Raw genomic sequence first — 18,168 nt, 5'->3', positions numbered from 1 at the left:
GATGTTAAGTCAAAAACAGTCTGAGTTCAGCACATAATTCGTTTGGCTGATTCAAACTGATACCTGATGAATTTGTGAGCCCTTTTATTGATTCTTTTAAACAAGCTGCATTATGTTCTTTTCACAGCTCTTCCTGCTGGAGGAGACAAGAGAGCGCAAATTCGATGGTTATGCCAGAGCCATTCAGACGGCCTGGAGGAAATATTGTGCACGCAAGAAATATGTTCAAATGAGAGAGGAGGGTGAGTTCAACGCTCAGATGATTTGTTTGAGTGAGGTTAAGATTTTACACATGCACCAGCATACAAATACAAACACATTATGAAAGGCTAGAACATGGTAGAATGTGTCTCAGTTAAAAGGGGAATTCAGTGGTTTTCCCCTGTATGTCTTTGGAGTCTGACCTCAACTGCTGCTTTCAGCAGAATTATTGTCATTATATTTAAAAGTAATAATAGACACACAAAAGACAAAAATACTCCCACCTTGTTTGGGTGTTTATTCAGCTATGTGCCCTTTTGGCCCGTTTTAGAATAAAAACACGTTTAAATAAAACACTTATTTTTTTCAGTTTATTTATTAACAATGCCTAATTGTGGACGTAAACTTTGTTTAAAAGTTTGGGTTCGTTCAAAAGTATTATTATTAAAAGTATAAGTACACCAGCATCAAATTGTGAAGGATCATCTGACATTGAAGACTGGAATAATGGCTGCTGAAAAGTCAATGTTTTTAATTTTAAAATATATTACAATAGAAAATATTTCTTTTAAATTGTAGTTGTATTTCTCAATATTACTATTTTTACTGTATTTTTTAAATAAATAAATGCAGCCTTGGTGAGACATTTTTCAAAAATGTGAAACAATTTTTGCCAACTCTAAACTTTTTATCCTTTTTATCTTTTTATTTCCCAGAACCATGTTTTTTGCCTGTAACAATGTAATTTCCACCACATCTCAGATTGGAAATTTGATACAAATTATGTTTCTGTTATATGTATCTATTATGCTAATTTTACATATTTTATATAACATCACTTTTAATTTTATATAACATCACTTACAATTAATTATTTTAACAGTTCTTGTATCAAAATCGCAGCTTGATTGGAAATTGGATGCTCAAAAAATTTGATTTACAAATGACATTTACTTATAGTTTTTCTGGTATTCTCACTTCACGTCTGGATTTATTTTCAGGCATACTCTTCTGAGGTCTCATTTTTTTGTGCGTGGCAGGTCATGGCATAAGAACTAAAGCTTTGCAAATAACACTGAACATTTTATCCCGTTCCAGCTTCTGATCTGCTGCTGAACAGGAAGGAGAGAAGAAGGCACAGCTTGAACAGGAACTTTGTTGGTGATTACATAGGTATGGATGACCGGCCCGAGCTCAGGCAGTTTGTGGGCAAAAGGGAGAAGATCGATTTTGCAGACAAAGTCAACAAATTCGACAGGCGGTTTAAGGTGAGATTACCAAAATTAGCACACAGCTGTGCCTGGTACAGCTTCTATGGCTCAGTGACCAAGATTCAGTCTTTGACTTCTTAGCAAGCAGGTCAAATTTCGGCTAGATGACTTGCAAACTTTATAGGTATGTATGAGCAACTAAAACTTTTTGTTTTTATGTGTTCAGAGCATCAAGAGAGACCTGATCCTCACCCCTAAATCGGTCTACCTGATTGGAAGAGAAAAGGTGAAGCAGGGGCCAGAGAAAGGGACAGTGAAAGAGGTCCTGAAGCGCAAAATTGACGTAGAGAAGATAATGGCTGTTTCTCTAAGGTACGTCAGCGTACAAGCTCAGTCAGTTCATTTTACTAAATGGCAAGCTACAACAAAACTTAGCACACATTTTCAAGCATTTAAATAGGAACTGTAAAAATTGAGCCACAAGGAGACTGCCAAATGGGCTGCAACTTCCCTCCCATATGTAAAGCAGAGCCTGTATGCAGTCCCAAAATGCCTTGCATAACCATCTGCAGAATTATAGGCTGAAGAGACATCAAAGGTCCAGTCTGGTTGTTTTACTTAACACATGTTGAATCGAGGTCTGCGATATACAAAGCTTCGGTGTCTTAAAAACATTTATAGTTCTTTTAGTGTTCGCTGGAAAGGATCAAACATCCACAACTCTCTCACAGGAACATAACCTAGATTACAGATCTAATATAAGGACCAAGGACGAGGTACCAGCCCCCCACAACCTTGCATATTCCCGTTTTGGAGTGGGGGGTTGTCAATAATGTGAACCAGGTGTTGCTGGGAAGGTAGAGTACACCTTGTAAAAAACTCATTAGAAAGGACTTAAGTTTATTGGGTGAAGCAGGGCATCTCTGCATGTGTCCCAGACATGGAAACTTCAACAGTCCCCGTATCATTGGCTTTTTTTTTCTGTGACCCAACAACCTGTGTCTGTGGAAACCCCCAAAAGCGCCTCAACACGTGTAACCTAAGACGTCTCATGTTGAATGATTGAATAAACGTGCATATTTCAGATCTTGAAAAGACATTTGTCTCCCGTACAGCACAATGCAGGATGACTTCATGATCCTGCACGAGGAGGAGTATGACAGCCTGCTGGAGTGTGTATTCAAGACGGAGTTCATCAGTTTGCTGGCACGCCGATACGAAGAGAGAACACAGAAAAAACTACCTCTCAAATTTAGCACCACGTAGGTTGAAATATATTTAACGTAGCTACAGTTATAGCAAAGCCATGACTTTATTCTTAATGAAAAAGTGAGAAGATTAAAATAAGATTTTTTTAGATTTGGACTAAAAGTGTCTGAATAAAGTCTCTTTTGTTTACCAAGGGTGTATTTATTTGATCAAAAATGCAGTCAAAACAATATATATATATATATATATATATATATATATATATATATATATATATATATTTTATTATATAATGTTATTTATTCCTGCAATGGCAAATTATTTTTTTTAATTAACAGCACTTATGGCAATCTTTTGTTACATTATAAATGCCTTTACTGTCATGTTTGATCAATTTAATTCAGCCTTACTCCAGTCTAATATTTAAATTATTAAATATTTTTGTGGGGGTTTTTTTTCAATTATTAATGTTTTAATAAACAACATTTGCTTTTATATTTATTTAATGCAATGACATTCAAGCATTTCTAAATAGCAGAGGTGCCCAAATACTTCTTGTGGCCACTGTACACTAATGAATGATTGTGACTGGATCTGCAGGCTGGAAATGAAACTGAAGAAGGAAGGATGGGGACCCTGGAATGCCGGAGGGTCCAGACAGGTGCAGTTCATCCAAGGTCAAGGGGACGTAGCTATGCTGCGACCCTCAAATAAAATGCTGCAGGTCAGCATTGGACCGGGTTTGCCCAAAAACTCACGTAAGTGATAACTCGTGTTGTGTTATTCACAATATAATTTAATATTATTTAATTAAATGTTATTCGTCATCCATGCAAGATCTCATACACCCAAATTCAATCATTCAGGTCCTACTAAGCAGGGCGTCACTCAAAGCCGTCCCAACATGTCCAGGACGCACCACCACACCCCAACACGATTTGCACCCGGTCCTCCAGGTACATTAACTTTCCTAATCTTCTCATTACCTCAGTCAATATGCATTTGTTCAAAAGATCTTAAGCTTGTATGTTCCTCAGCAGTTGCTCACCAGAACGGAGGGCTGAAGAATGCAAATCACACGGACAATCAGAGAAACTCGCAGCATCACAGCAATCAGAGGCCGACATCTGGAAACACGGCCCGTCCGTTCTTGCCTACTAATGTCAGTCAGCTCAAGGACAGAGGCAGCAGACAGGCACCCCAGCAAACCAACCTGGATTTCCTCAGAGTACCAGACCAAGGGGCCGCAGGGTGAGAGCACACAGCATACACACACACACACACACTTGAAATTATATAGCTAACAACAAACTTTTTACTGAAGATAAGGTAAACATTTGTCTGATTGCTAGATGCATAGCTGGAGCTCAACTACCAAACATTATCCATGCAAACAAAATAGTGATCTGCATTTGAATGTAACATGCATGTATCTCTTTACCATAGCAGAAATCGACAGCCATCTGACAATGGAGGAATGTGAGTCTGAGCATGTGTGTAGTTTCTGTTAGGTGGCAGTGGTTGTGGTTCATTTGAATAGTGATAGATCAACCCCAGAGATGCCCAACTACAAAGACGCCATCGCATCCCCTCAGTCTTGTTTTGTTTTTCCATTTCCTTATAACATTTTATAGATTAAAGTGTGTTTTACACTACTGTTCAAAAGTTTAGCCGTGGTAATATTTTGAATAGGCTCTACAATGCTGCATTTATTTAATCAAAAATAAAATAAAAACAGCCATATTGTGAAATATTATTATTCACAAAACATTTTATAAAATATTTTAAAATGTAATTTATTCCTGTGGTGGCCATTACTCTAGTCATCAGTGTCACATGACACATATTTGGTGTTCAAGAAGCATTTATTATTATTATTATTAATGTTGAAAACAATGTTGAAGCAGTTTAGTTTGAAATAAAATTTCTGTAACAATGCAAGCCTTTACCGTCACTTCTGATCAAATTCATGTCCTTGCTGAATAAAAGTATTAAAAAATATATTACAGACCTCAAACTTTTGAACGGTAGTGTAAATTACTGAATAGATTTCAGATTGTGAATATATATGAGAGGCTGGTTTTTCCTTGAACTTTAACAAGGTTAAGGACTTTGGGTTGGGCATTTTCTAACATTTTCTCTGTTGTAGTCATGATGCGGGTCAACTCAGGCGCATTATGAAGGCTGAAGGGCTAACAAATGTCTCTTCATCGCAACAGCTGAAAAAAAACAAAAAAACAATTCTGGGCTTAAAAGTGAGGTGGAGGATCAACTGAATGAAGTCTGTTTGGAAATTAAGACTTGTTCAGACTGTCAGTGCCACTATCATAAATCTGACTCTGTCGCCACCTAGTGGGGAACACATAAACTAACACCACAAAATCAGATGGCTAACCCTCTCACAGCAGCTATATGTGCTTCCAGAGCCTAGTTGACTACCTTCACTTGTAGAAGCATGTTCCTGTGATTGCTGCAGTTTTAGAAATGTCACATGTAACTCCATCAGTTAATATCCACTGATTTTTATTTATTTTTTCCCAAGGGCCCACAGACAGTCTACAAACAGGCCCGCTCCAGGAGGTGGCCGCCCCAAACCAGCCCCCAAACCGAAGCCCCAGGTGCCTCAGTGTAAAGCTCTTTATGCCTACGACGCCCAAGACACAGATGAGCTCAGTTTCAATGCAGACGACATTATTGACATCATTAAGGAAGGTGAGAGGGTACAAAAAATGCTTGTTTTAAGTAATATAAATGTTTTATTGTGACAGAACGCAGTCATTTTGATATCTGTCTATTATGTCTAGATGCCTCTGGATGGTGGACAGGGAGGCTGAGAGGTAAACAAGGCCTTTTCCCAAACAACTACGTGGCTAAGATCTAACCTCTTCTGCCTTTAGTGAGGGGCACAGACTTGAGCCTCAGCAGACTTGTTAGACAAAGAAGGGCAAAAAAGGAGGGAAAACTGAGATAATGAAGGAAGGAGGGAGGTGTGCCATGGCTGTGGTTAAACTCCTCAAAATCTCTGCGTTCTGGGGCCACGGACACTTGAGGCCATGCGGGCAGATGCCGGTTGGACACAACTTTTCTCCAGGGCGCTGAATACTGAACTGTCCCTGTGAGCACTGATCAAAATATTTATTGTATTTATATTATAGCTTTCTACAGTTTATTTCTGATGTGGTTTGTTCATCTTTCATTGATATTTAAGGTGATCTTAATTCACTTGAAGAGATGAAGTAGCCTTTTTATGTGGGAACTGGCTTTTTTATTTTGCTTTTGAAATGGATAAATTTTATATGTAAATTAAGGTGCTTGCCTTTCAGAGTCACCTGCTGTTCATGATTTTTATTTTATTTTTTTCCAAGTTCTTGAAATCATGTCCAAATCAATGGTTTTAGTGGGGAATGTTTTGCTGCTAAGGACCGTTTTACACTTTATTGCCTTTCACCTTGTAATTAACAGAATCCCTAATGTATAAAATGCACTACGGCTCTTGAAAACCATGGTTTGTATGCTTTTGAAGTTCATAATCTCAGAACAATGCTGAATGTATCATTGTGCAAAAATACAAACAGTTGGATAAAACTGTCTAAATTGAAACTACAGTGGTATTTCCATGCATTAAAGACACAATCAGCATATTGTTACTGTATAGTTATGAAATATTATATCAGTATGACAATATACAAATGTACTGGTCAGCTCATTCACACCAACATTCACCAAGGTGCTAGTCAGTGAAGAATCAGAGGCTGGATCTATGAACGTCTTCTTAAAAAGAAGGTTCTCCAGAAACATTCTTAGGAATTCATAAAAATTTAGCAATTCTTGAAAAACTGTTAAGAAGTTTCCATATTTTCTTAAGAATAAAGTGACAATTGGTGTCTGATTGATTGTATACTATTCTACTGATGAGGTTGCCGTGTCTAATACAACAAATTCAAAACTTTATGCTTTTTAATCAGCCTCATTTTAGTTTTCTGTATGATACATTTACTGTATGATTGGTCTAATTCACATGAAGTGAATTAGACCAATCATTAGAAATGTTACTTCAATTTGGAACTTTATTTGGGGGACATCCAATCAATTTTGGGTACTTTAGATCAGTTAGAGGTTATCTTGTAAGAATATTAAGAAAATACACATTAGTAACAGAAAGATAGACATTTGAAGTTAAAGGGTTAGTTCAAACAAAAATAAAAATTCAGTCATTAATTACTCACCCTCATGTCATTCCAAAGCTGTAAGATCTTAGTTCAAGATATTTTTGATGGAATCCAAGCGCATACAGCAATGCAACTGTAATATTGCCAGACCAAGAAAGGTAGTAAGGACATTGTTAAAATAGTCCATGTGACATCAGTGGTTTAAACATAATTTTATGAAGCTATGAAAATACAAAGAAAACAACTTTATTCAACTATTTTTCTCTTCCCGTGATGCATGTGTGTGCTGCTGCTGATGTAGAACACATTCACTGTGCCATGTTTACAGAGGGAAGCGAAGAATCGTTGAGTAAATCAGTTACTTTTGTTTTCTTTGCGCACAAAAAGTATTTTCCTTATACTCACTTTTATGGCTTTATGTCTCAAGATGAAACTTTACAGATATTTCACCTTAAATTTTTTATCAGACTCCCGTTTCATAAATTCAGGCATAAAATGCTCCGGTGTATAAAAATCTCTGCAATTATTAGTGAACGAGACTGTTAGCTCATGCCTTCATGCCAGATAATTAAGATCCAGCCCCAGACGCCAACTACTCACCAAAATTGTCTAATACCCAAAACCTGTTAACAGCCAGTCTTGTCTGTTACCCAAACCATATTAACCATCTATCAGCCAAGAAGTTCTTTGAGCAAAGCCAGAGAAGAGTAGGAGACGGACTAATGATAAAAGGAGCAGAGTTTAAAGAATAGTCTTAGTTGCAGGTTTCAATGCTCAGACTCTGTCTGACAAACACAAATCCAACAAGAAGTGTTTCACATCCCGTAAACTTTGAGTTTCAATAAACCCTTCCACTTATCTCAGCCCTTCAAACTGTCATAAGACTAAACAGAAAATTGTAAAATACTAATAAATGGCTTAAAGCAGATTGAATTGACAGACACACAAAAAAAAGCCATCTTGCAGCAATGCAGTTTGTGAAGAGGCTTTAGTTTAAGTATAAAGTGAAGTAAGAGCAGCCATCCTTTGAAATTTAAGAGTGTTCAGCATATAATCCAGGAGAACAGAGTCAGAACAGTCAAGTTCAGTGAGAAGCCAGACATGTCAAAAACAAACAAGTCAGAAAATGGTATTAAATCTTTGGATTTTAATGGATTCCAGCGTCAGTTTGCCCACCAAGATGTAAAGCAAAAATACAGCTTTAGCAAATTAAAACAGTAAAAACCGATTTAAAACCCCAGTTTAAAAATTTGATTTTCATAAAAAGTAGAAACGTTTATTTATACAGACAATCCAAGAATATGTACATCAGTTTAAAAAGCAGCAGTCCATCTCCCAAAATGGCTGACACAATAAAGTGCAGATTTTATAGTGTCCATTCCCACATAAAAGTCCTCAAGAGCTGGACAGCAGGGGAGCAGCCAGATCCTTCACAAGTGACGATTTCAACTGGGGAAGAAGGCTGATCTTCATGAGCCTACTGCTGGAGTATTTCTTTTTCACGGTCTGCATAAAAAATAAAAAAAATAAGAGCATTCAATAGAAGCAACCCCCGCCACCTTGCACACGTGCAATAAACTGCTTACCATGTGCTTTGAGAGCCCTTCATTGACCATAACCACATTTTTGGCAATATGCTGCATGAAAGGCTTCAGGTGGGCCTCATCATAGGAAGAGTAGTGTTGCTGGGTTGGTGACTGGAACAGGATTAATTAAAATATGGATAAATTAATGCAGGGGTGGAGGGCCGATATAGAAAATTGACATTAAAAAGACAATTACCCATTTTTGGCCATCGAGTACAAGCTGAGAAAGGCACAGAGCAGCAGCTGCAGTCTCCGAAGGGTTAAAGTGGACCATGTCATAGTCAAGTAGTGTCAGTTCAAGGAAATATTTTGCAAGTGTATGCTTCTCAGCATCTGCCTAAAAAGCAGACGTTTAAAAAAAGCAGCATAAGTGACAACATCAGAAGCTCTAACAAATCTGCCAAACCACAGGGATCATAAAACCTGAACTTACATTCCCAGCCTTTGAAGCCCTCCGCAGAAAGTGCAGGGGCAGAGGACGTCCGAGCTCAAAGTTCAGCTCACTGAGAATCAGCATCTCCATTTCTCGGATCTGGGCTTTTGTGAAGGCATCATCAGCGATGTAGGCAAAGTCCCCAACCATCGGCACATACATCTCCTCGTATTTACAAGCAATCAGCATTGCGGTAACACCCACTAGCTGGAGCTTCTTACGGGTCACAGGCTGGACCTGAAAGGGAAAGAATGGAAAGTGCCCTTTTAAAGAAACCTAGAAATTAAGACCATGTATACTATTGTGTTGCCAAATAACTGCCCTTACATTGTAGCTTGGTACTGTACCTTATACAAATTAACACCAAACCCAGACAAGCAGCAGTTTATTAAAACCATAATGCTAAAATAGATAATTGTTTGATCAAGGATTGGTTTTCACTGACTGCATAGATGCACTCATTGTACACAAACATTCTGAAAAAGCTACTTTCAAAATTACAGGAATACACACTACAGTACGTTTGATACTGAAACTTTATTAAAAAGCATTATACCAATACCTCACCCATATCGCATTTTACATGCGGGGTAGGAACCCAATTAACTGCATGAACAAGAAAACTAGTAAATTCACAATAGGTCCCATTACAGTTTGTTAATGCATTAACCAGCAATGAGCAAAACATTTCTTACTAGCAACTCGTTAAGCTTTTAATCATTTAGAGAAAAAAAAAAAAAATTGAGTTCATGACCACATGGGTCCATTAAATACTAACAGATACTACTTTAATAGTGGATCAGCAAGTTATAAAGCCAAAATACATTTTTTTTCCCCTGTTAGTTTGTCTCATCTAAAGCTCTGATTTGTAATAACCTCTCTGGTAACTTGTACCTGGAGAAAGCGATCAAGGACGGCTACAGTCATGTACAAGGTTTCCTGCAGGAGCTGAAATCTTGAGTGCACCTGAATCAGCCAGTCAACCAGGAGAGCACGCATCCTTCCATTGATATCGTAGCCACGCATATAATGGGGACGAACCGACTGCTGACTCTGGAACAAGAGCACAGCAGCTGTAGGAAGCATGAAGGCTGAATCAAGATGTTACTTTTTTAAAGTGTCAGGTAAGTTACCTCAAGGCTTCGCAGATACGCATAGATGTCCTTCACATATTCAGGACACAGCTGAGGCATGTCAGCATCCCCTTCATCGATGTCTTCGACCGGAAAGAGTGTATTTGAAAAGGCTTGGCACAGTTCCTCTTCCTTCATGCTCACGTCTGCTTGAGCAGGGGGCAGCGCTGGGGCAGGCCGGGGCATCTCGTGCTGCACCTGGGCACGCTTGGCTCGCACAACAGCTGGCTGGGCGGTTCGTGTAACAGGTGCCACAGGTTGGACCTTCTGAAAACGAGTAAGGAAAGAGGAATGTGAAGCAACATGCTGTTCAAATGAACACGTTGCGTGGTGGTAACGTTACGGTTACTTAAAGCCTCGCACCTGGGTCTGAACTGGTTTGTGGGTAAAGTTGGACAGTTCGCCAAACACGGGCCTCCTCGCTGCACCGTTCACAGGCCCGCCTTTGCCACCGATAAAACCAGGGTTGTTTGCCTTGCGCTGTACGGGAAAATAAACTTAAAACTAAAAGAATACACAATGCAATTTCAACACATTTTTAGCAATTTAAGCTAGCGAATGTGGCGTCGTTTCGACGCTAAACACAGTAGCTTATCAGATAACGTTAAGTCAAAAGCATGTCTCTATATCAGTTACTCACCAAAGCGTGAATTTCCATAGCGAATACTCTTATCGGAAAAGTCGTGCTTGAATAAAAAATATTTTTAAAAGAACCCGTTTAGCTTCGATTCGTGTTCTTTGTCCAACTCAACTCAAAACAATCCGTACAGTACAAAGGCCTGCTGGGGATTCAAATACCGCTCCGCTCTCTCTGATTGGCCACTGCCTCGGGAATACTCGACTTCTATTGGTTGAAAACGGAAGGGACGCTTATCAATCATCTTTCATCTCCGGTTTCACGTGTAGCTTCAGTAAAACACCACTATGAGGTTGTTTGATTGATTCCTTAGTAATGATTAGTTGAACCGTCATATAGGTAGTATTGTGTTGATAATAGTGTCTGTTAGTAAAAGACTTTTGCTATTTAAAGGCTGAACACATTTTTAAAACTAAACAATTTGCATATGAAAGCATTGTTTGTTACTCAATAAAGCATATAATAAAACAGTTGTTCTAATGCAGGGTGCAGGGCCCACTAGGGGACCTTAAAAAGATGATTACAAATATTTTAAGACGGGCGTTAAAATAAGCTAAAAATAAAAACTGAGATATTTCTTATTTCAAAAGCTGCTTTTTTTTTCAGTCTGGGAAAGCCTGGATAGCCTAATTTTGACTGAATTCTAGACATAGAAATGTAATGTACAATAACAAAATCTTAAAAACTCCATGGGCATTTTTTGCATAATGAATTAACATTTTTCTAATCATGCCAAGCTCTAAAATATTTGATTGGGTAAAACTGTTAACAATATATATATATATATATATATATATATATATATATATATATATATATATATGTATGTATGTATATGTATATGTATGTATGTATGTATATGTATATATATACATTAAATCACAACCAATTGGAAAATGAATGGGCTCAGTGCAAAGCTGGACAGTGAAAGCATCTTTGCTGAGCGGATTCAAAAGATTGAAAACACTGAAGAACAGAATAGTAATAGTTAATAGTAAATTATGGAGGAAAGTTATATACAAACTATCCCCAGGGTTTAATGGTGTCATCACCTTAAAAGTAAATAAAAACCGGGGTACCCCATCACCTGAACAATAACACTATTAAAAACGTTAACATTGCTTTTAACAGTAAGGATGATTCTTTGTAGTGTTGTTTGTAAGAAAATTAAATGTTTTTCTTATATTTAAATAACGACAAACCTATAAATACAAACAAGCACCTTCAGTCTATGTAGTTGTGTACAGTAAGAGTTACACGAGCGCTGCCACATTTTGCCACTAGAGAGCATGAGGCGACCAACTACCAAACAACACAGTAACTCAGTCAAAGCTCACAAACCGCTCTAAAATGTATACAGATTCACAAGAGTCAGTGTTCGGCGATTATGATCATTCGTGGATTATTCACGATAATCAATTTCAACAAGCCTTTAGTTAATGCTATGCTCCTCGAGAGTCGTCGAGGATGCGAGAATGTCGTAAAATGTCGAAACGCTCCCTCGCTCGCGCGCAGTAGCTGCGCTGTTCACACTCACACACACACACACAGTAGCGCTCTATGGACGCCGCGGATCGGCAGGAATGGGGACTCGCACCCGAGAGCAAACGGAGAGGAAATCTAGCCACATATGACCGTTAAATAAAATGTCCTCTCCGTACGTTTAGCTCGCCGTGACGGTTAACGTGTGATATTGTAACTCGCGCGCGCATCCTCATATATATATAAAGCGGAATCGTCGAAACATCCGTCAGTTAGCGGGGAGGCTAAAGCGCTGGGCCTCTCTCTCTTCCTCCCTCCCTCTCGGGTTTGTGTGACTGTCAGTTTCACACAAGCCTCCGCTGACGTTCACTCGCTTCCCCAATACTTTTTTACTTCTGTCGACGAACATTGTACCCCGGAAAGGGTCTTAAGTCCAAGTGGGATAGTTTCCTGACGTGTATAGAGGTAAGAGACGCTCTTTGTGGTTGTTTTAACGCTAAATTTCAGTTGGTTGAAGCTATTGTTTGACTAACTGGAGAGGCTAATAGCCCGCCGCTAGCAGTTTCAGTAGAGAGTGTGTGTTTGTCCCAGCACATCCAGGCCCAGTGGGCTGCTGATACATAACAGCAACTGTCGCTATCGCTTAAATATATTTTAGAGGCCTATTTTGGGATGTTTTGTAAGCACTAGCGTTGTCAGCTGATGTGCTGAAGAAAGTGAGAACGACAGCATCAACATGCCGTCGGTGCGTTTCCTTTTCTGTTGTTTATCAAACCCTCGTAGTCTTTGTGTTGTGATTTATGGGATTGTTATCGAACCAGATGTTGTTATTTGATTGGAAATGGAAAAGCTGGTTTCGTCTGGCCGTTTTGAGAGGGAATTGCTCAGCAGCCCTTGCTTTCTTGTACAGCCAGCTGGATCAGATTCCAGCCTTTGCATTTCCAATAACATTTTTAACGTGCCCCCCTGGGAGTATGACATATGTGGTGTTGCCTCCCATAAACCAGTGACATCTGAAATAAAAGAGACTGGGTTATTAATGTCACCATGGCTCAAACTACTGCGCAGTGTTTTGTTCACAGCATCTTCTGTTTCACTGTGCACTTCCATCATCTGTTTGGAAAAAATTGCCTCTTATTAGTAAGGGTTTGTGTTACTACTTTTGCTCCCAGTGGCAGTTGTCTTCATATGTCAACCAGATATAAAAATACTATGCCATTTGTCTCAACTGCTCATTAAAATATCATGTCATCTGCCTCTATAAAGGATTCATTTGTATGTATTAATAAGTATTTCAGCTCTCCAACATAAGACGTCATGCCTGGTGAAGGAATTACTGTGATTTTAGGCTTGGTAATGCATATCTGTGCTTGATCTCTGTTTGTATATTTACTCATGGTCTTCAGTAACATTGGGGGAAAGACTGTCTGTCACAGACAGTAGTTTGGATCATGTGTTTTAGTTAATTCTATAAAATTGTAGAATAGTTGAAATTAATGATGTAGGGCTGTTCATGGGAAGTTCAACATCTAATAATAAAACAGCTGGTTTTACTTCCCCTGTGAAAATATGTGAAGCTGAATATTTACAATGGTTTTGGTAGGTAAGATTACACTGGATTCATATTTTAGTCAGAAATGAACCCCAAATATTCTGTTTATGTGTGTTGGCAAGGATGTTTTTCATTATTTTTAATTATGTTCCATTTATGGATTAACAGTATCTATTTTTATGGCAGTGTAACATGGCAGATTACTGTATTCAGATTTATCTCCGTAACTGAATATTTAGCTAAAAACAAATAAAATGACAACTGGAAAACACCCTGCAAAAAAGCAATTGCATCAGTCTACTGTAACATTAGACTGCATAGACATAGAGAACTGTATAATGTAATATCGGATGATTTAAGATGTATTCTTGAGTATTTATTATATTATATTGTGATGTTTTGTGCATTGTTTTTGAGTACTTATGTATTTTATGTTGATTTCCGGTAGCAACTGTTCATCAGATTTGACATAATTTGTTCAGAATTGTATTCAAATAATTGATTCAGCTGAAGTTTGATAAAATTGATGCACAGTTGTGATCCTCCATGATATGAAATGAGATTCCATGTTAATAAGTGCAAAATAAATAAATAAATAAATAAGCTTTTTTGGCCTCTTAGATGTAGCTGGAATAATTGTTGCCATTTTTTGAAAATGCATTGATAGTTCCTGAACTGTAATTTGTGTGGTGAATTTGAAGTGATGTTTACACTTATTCTCCCACGTTCTGACTGTGTGTCCTGCTATTGCTGCTGGCAGAGCTGCTCAACATAGATATACACAGCAATCCTTGGGGAAGGAATTAAAACAGTCCCCCATAATCCCCTATCTTCTGAAATCTGTATCCACCTTGGCGTCAAGAGGCACTGCCTCTGGGGCCGCCTCATATGCTGTGGTGCACTTTGTTGCGTGGCACAGTGGTACATCACAGGTTGACAGGATCAGCCTCAGAGGAGCCTGGGAGAGCAGTCTTGCTCAGGGATGTTGATGAACAGTTTGAGCTCTTATTACTTGATGGAGTGAAGAGTGAAAATCGTGCTTTGAAATGGCATGAAGCATCATATACTTTGCCACTTAAAAAATAATGAATGAATAATTCTAGTCATGCAAAGGAGATCCAGTCACACAGTTTTCATGTGTTGCTTGAGTTCCTCATCTTGTTTTGTCTCAGTCTTGCATTAGTAGTGATGTTTACAGTAGGTACATTTTAAAACCCTGTTTTTTGTGGCTTCTGTCTATATAAAAAAGCTTCTCAAAATGTTCCCCATTTTTATGAATTCACAGCATCATAGATTATACTAAAAGGTTGTGAGAGGGTTTCTTTTGGTTTGCGTTTGTGAAACTGGATATTGCGCAACATAGTGGGTCATAATAAAAGTTAGTGGTCTTGATAGAATAACAGTATTACCATAGTTACAGTGAAACATTTAGACTGCAGTTACTGGGAACCTGACTTTGTTTACTTTAAAGGAAGACATTTTGTACAGTTTTTATTCTTATGAAGTCTTTGTTTGGTTTTTACCTCTATGATGCAGCAACAGTTTCTAGTTTATATTACTTGTATATGTATTTTCTATACAGTGATTGCACCCAGTTTTGGCCTACAGTACTTTCAGTGATTTAAGCAGGTTTTCAGGGCACATGTTATATTTTTAGCTTATATTTACGCTGCTACTTTTTTTTTTTTTTTTTTTATCCAGTGAGGATGCATTAAATTGATCAAAAGTGACTGTAAAGACATTTGTTATGTTCCAAAATATTTTTATTTCAAATAAATGCTGTTCTTTTGAAATTTCTATTCAGAATCCTGAAACAATGTAACAGTTTCCACAGAAATATAAGCATATAATTAGCACAAATGTTTTAAACATTGATAATATTGTGAGTAAAATCAATTCAGCTTTGCCATCACAGGAAAATTTTCATTGTAATATATATTAAAACAGTGATGATCATTTTAAATTGTAATAATATTTCATAAATTATAGTTCCTGTAATTTAGTTTAATAATAATAATAAACTTGATTTTTATATAGCGCCTTTAAAGCAGCTTCTCAAGGCACTTTAGATAATAAAACAAATAGATAAAAATACAACACATACAGAACAAAACTAATTAAAAGAACAGACTATTTTGGATAATCAAAAAAAAGCTAATGTAAAAAAAATCTGATCAGATTTGATCAGATGAATGCAGCCTTGGTGAGCTTCCCCCAAGAAACTTGTTTTTTTCAAAAACATTAAAGAAAAAAAACCTTTCCAAAATAGTTGTGTATATTTCCAATATTTATAAAGTGCATTCTAGAAATATATGGTACCAGCAGAGTGGTGTATACATAATGCATTGTTAAAGATTTCACTAAACTATTCCTTTCATTGTACAAGATGGTACAATTTGCAGGGCAGTCCTTTCTTCGTGAGTTTTGTTTCTAATTTGTGTGTTATGTCAACGTATTAAACTGGCAATATGAACCACTGGAATGCTTCGTCTTTAGATTGCTGTATACAGGAAACTACCTTTTAGGCTCTTTGCCACCAGACAGAGAATTTGACTCAAAAGCAGAGACCATATTCCCTGTGAAACAGATGGCTGCTTTCATAATTTAAAGGTAAGGGAACTCTGGGCCTTGTCATGGCTGCTGTGAAGTGTAAGGCGTTTGGGGCATGGTGTCACTCTGGGTGCCGAAATGTTAATTAGGGAAAGGCTGAGGAAATGTTGGAGCGTAATGGGATTCTGGTGAATGGAAGAGTGATTGGAAACACGGCGAGATTTTGATTAAAGAGGGAAAAATGGTTGTGAGATGAGCATAAAAGAGGTAATGAATAAAATGGCTGAATTGTTAGATTTTCATAATGAGAGGAGGAAGAGGCTTTGTGGACGTTGCTAATCATCGTGAAGATTATGGGCAGTGATGGATAAATGCCCATTATGCAAGCAAGCGGGAACCTAATTTGAGAGGGATTTAATTAGGTTGCTTCAGCACAAATAACTGCATTATATAAGGATCAAGGTGGAGGGGCCCTTCGTATACACCTGTATTGAGTACCATTTCATGCAAAACAACAAACAGCTGTCTGCTATTAGGCCTCACATTGTGTGAGAGATGTGGGTTGCTCTTTTCCTATGCTGTTTATCGTAAGAATAATTGAAAACTAGGTGAGGGTGGACTGAGAAATAATGACCACTAGCACCATTAACCTGTGCATGCTAGATTTATGTTGTAGTCTTTTGCAGGTATTAAGCTGCTCCAGAAACGTGTGCAGTTGCTCGTTTCTGTCTACACAGTGCAAGAGATGACCTTTCTTTAGTCACCATTTCCTTTCCTTTATTACAGCGTGAACGAGAGCTGCCTGGATAACAACTCTGTCTGACTCATGCTCGGCCAGAAATGGCTGCTAAAACAATCCTCACAACTAATTCAGACCTAGGTTTTGCATTGGAAACAGAGGAAAGCTTGTTTTCCTATATGCACATTCTGTTTGACATGTGGCATTGTAGGGATATACAAAGAACCAATATCGATAAGCCACAGATTATTATCATGCTATAGCAGATAACCAAGTGGCCGATATTGAAATTCTATACTATTTATTGTGTATTTAGACAGAGAAATTCTTATTTGGCAGAATATACAGTTGAGATCAAACGTTTACTTACACCTTGCAGAATTTGTAAAATGATAATTGTACCAAAATAAGAGGGATCATACAAAATGCATGCTATTTTTTATTTAGTACTGACCTGAATAAGATATTTCACATAAAAGATGTTTGCATATAGTCCACAAGAGAAAATAATAGTTGAATTTATAAAAATGATCCCTTTCAAAAGTTTACATACTTGATTCTGAGACACTATGATTTTGAGATCCATCTTTTCACACTGAGGACAACTGAGGGACTGGCTATTACAGAAGGTTCAAACGCTCACTGATGCTCCAGAAGGAAACCCAAATTAAGAGCCAGGTGGTGGGGGTGTAAACTTTTGAACAGAATGTAGATGTGTACATTTTTCTTACACCCCTAGCTCTTAATGCACACAGCTGTGGATTATTCAGGTAACAACACAGGATTAAGAATCAAGCATATGTAAACTTTTGAATCATTGGCGAACATCGATAAGCGATGTAATCGATAAAAGCTATCGATGGTCGATTAAGCAGTTTCATTTTGGGGTTTGTGCGGCTCATGCGCAAAACACCTGCAAACATTTGTGAGTGACGGTGAAGGGGCTGGGTCTTACACGAAAATAATTTACTAATGTACAAACTACGCTTTTAATGTGATCCAAGTTCTTTTGTATTGAAATGTAGTAATAAGTCATGTTCAATTATAATTTCCCTAGATAATTGTTGCATATCGCGCACTTCGCTTTGACAGGGCGAACAGGACAGGTAGCTACTATTCATTCATACAACTTGTTAATTTGTTCATACGACATATTAATTTGTGGCCACTGTCCAGATTTCATTCATTTGTTCCCTAGAAAACACATGAATTTAAATGCGGGAGCAGTTTATGTAACGAATTCTTAATTCATGGCCACGAAATCTT

General features: G+C 37.8%; 3 protein-coding genes across 9 annotated transcripts in view; 2 read left to right on the top strand and 1 right to left on the bottom strand.

Annotated features, from left to right (window-relative positions):
• LOC306877621 (unconventional myosin-Ie-like) overlaps positions 1-6,840 on the top strand; it is a 53,417-nt gene extending 46,577 nt beyond the window's left edge. The window contains exons 20-29 of one of the 4 annotated variants that reach the window (XM_079429483.1): positions 128-242; positions 1,300-1,469; positions 1,639-1,784; positions 2,528-2,674; positions 3,222-3,379; positions 3,488-3,577; positions 3,662-3,872; positions 4,071-4,100; positions 5,164-5,333; positions 5,426-6,840. In XM_079429483.1, the coding sequence (XP_079285609.1) occupies positions 128-242; positions 1,300-1,469; positions 1,639-1,784; positions 2,528-2,674; positions 3,222-3,379; positions 3,488-3,577; positions 3,662-3,872; positions 4,071-4,100; positions 5,164-5,333; positions 5,426-5,502 (1,314 nt within the window). In that variant the 3' untranslated portion in view covers positions 5,503-6,840. Of the gene's footprint in view, positions 1-127; positions 243-1,299; positions 1,470-1,638; positions 1,785-2,527; positions 2,675-3,221; positions 3,380-3,487; positions 3,578-3,658; positions 3,873-4,067; positions 4,101-5,163; positions 5,334-5,425 lie in introns of all 4 variants that reach the window. The other 3 variants (XM_079429482.1, XM_079429481.1, XM_079429484.1) reach the window with 3 other exon arrangements.
• Positions 6,841-7,762: 922 nt separating this feature from the next.
• Positions 7,763-10,771, bottom strand: LOC306878373 (G2/mitotic-specific cyclin-B2-like). Its single transcript, XM_079430688.1, has 8 exons — positions 10,583-10,771; positions 10,306-10,422; positions 9,943-10,206; positions 9,704-9,862; positions 8,810-9,046; positions 8,573-8,713; positions 8,377-8,487; positions 7,763-8,296 (listed from the first exon to the last, which is right to left on the bottom strand). The coding sequence occupies exons 1-8, from the start codon at positions 10,598-10,600 to the stop codon at positions 8,186-8,188; spliced, it is 1,158 nt and encodes a 385-aa protein (XP_079286814.1). The 5' UTR covers positions 10,601-10,771; the 3' UTR covers positions 7,763-8,185.
• Positions 10,772-12,122: 1,351 nt separating this feature from the next.
• LOC306886655 (E3 ubiquitin-protein ligase Arkadia-like) overlaps positions 12,123-18,168 on the top strand; it is a 47,897-nt gene continuing 41,851 nt past the window's right edge. For all 4 annotated transcript variants that reach the window (XM_079443951.1, XM_079443949.1, XM_079443950.1 and 1 more), the window contains exon 1: positions 12,123-12,526. The gene's annotated coding sequence lies outside the window, so the exon portion shown is untranslated. The remainder of the gene's footprint in view (positions 12,527-18,168) is intronic.

Source organism: Barbus barbus, assembly GCF_936440315.1.
Source record: "Barbus barbus genome assembly, chromosome: 2".
In the NCBI taxonomy this organism is placed as follows: domain Eukaryota; kingdom Metazoa; phylum Chordata; class Actinopteri; order Cypriniformes; family Cyprinidae; genus Barbus; species Barbus barbus.
The sequence above is the reverse complement of the archived record's forward strand: the minus strand, read 5'-3'. Positions and strand labels throughout refer to the sequence as shown.

What these genes read in the sequence shown, in the direction of transcription:
- LOC306878373 (XM_079430688.1), bottom strand. An exon ending in TACTCGATGGCCAAAAATGG is followed by an intron (nt 8,488 to 8,572) that starts GTAATTGTCTTT and finishes ATCCTGTTCCAG; the next exon opens with TCACCAACCCAGCAACACTA. An exon ending in AAGGGCTCTCAAAGCACATG is followed by an intron (nt 8,297 to 8,376) that starts GTAAGCAGTTTA and finishes TTTTTTATGCAG; the next exon opens with ACCGTGAAAAAGAAATACTC.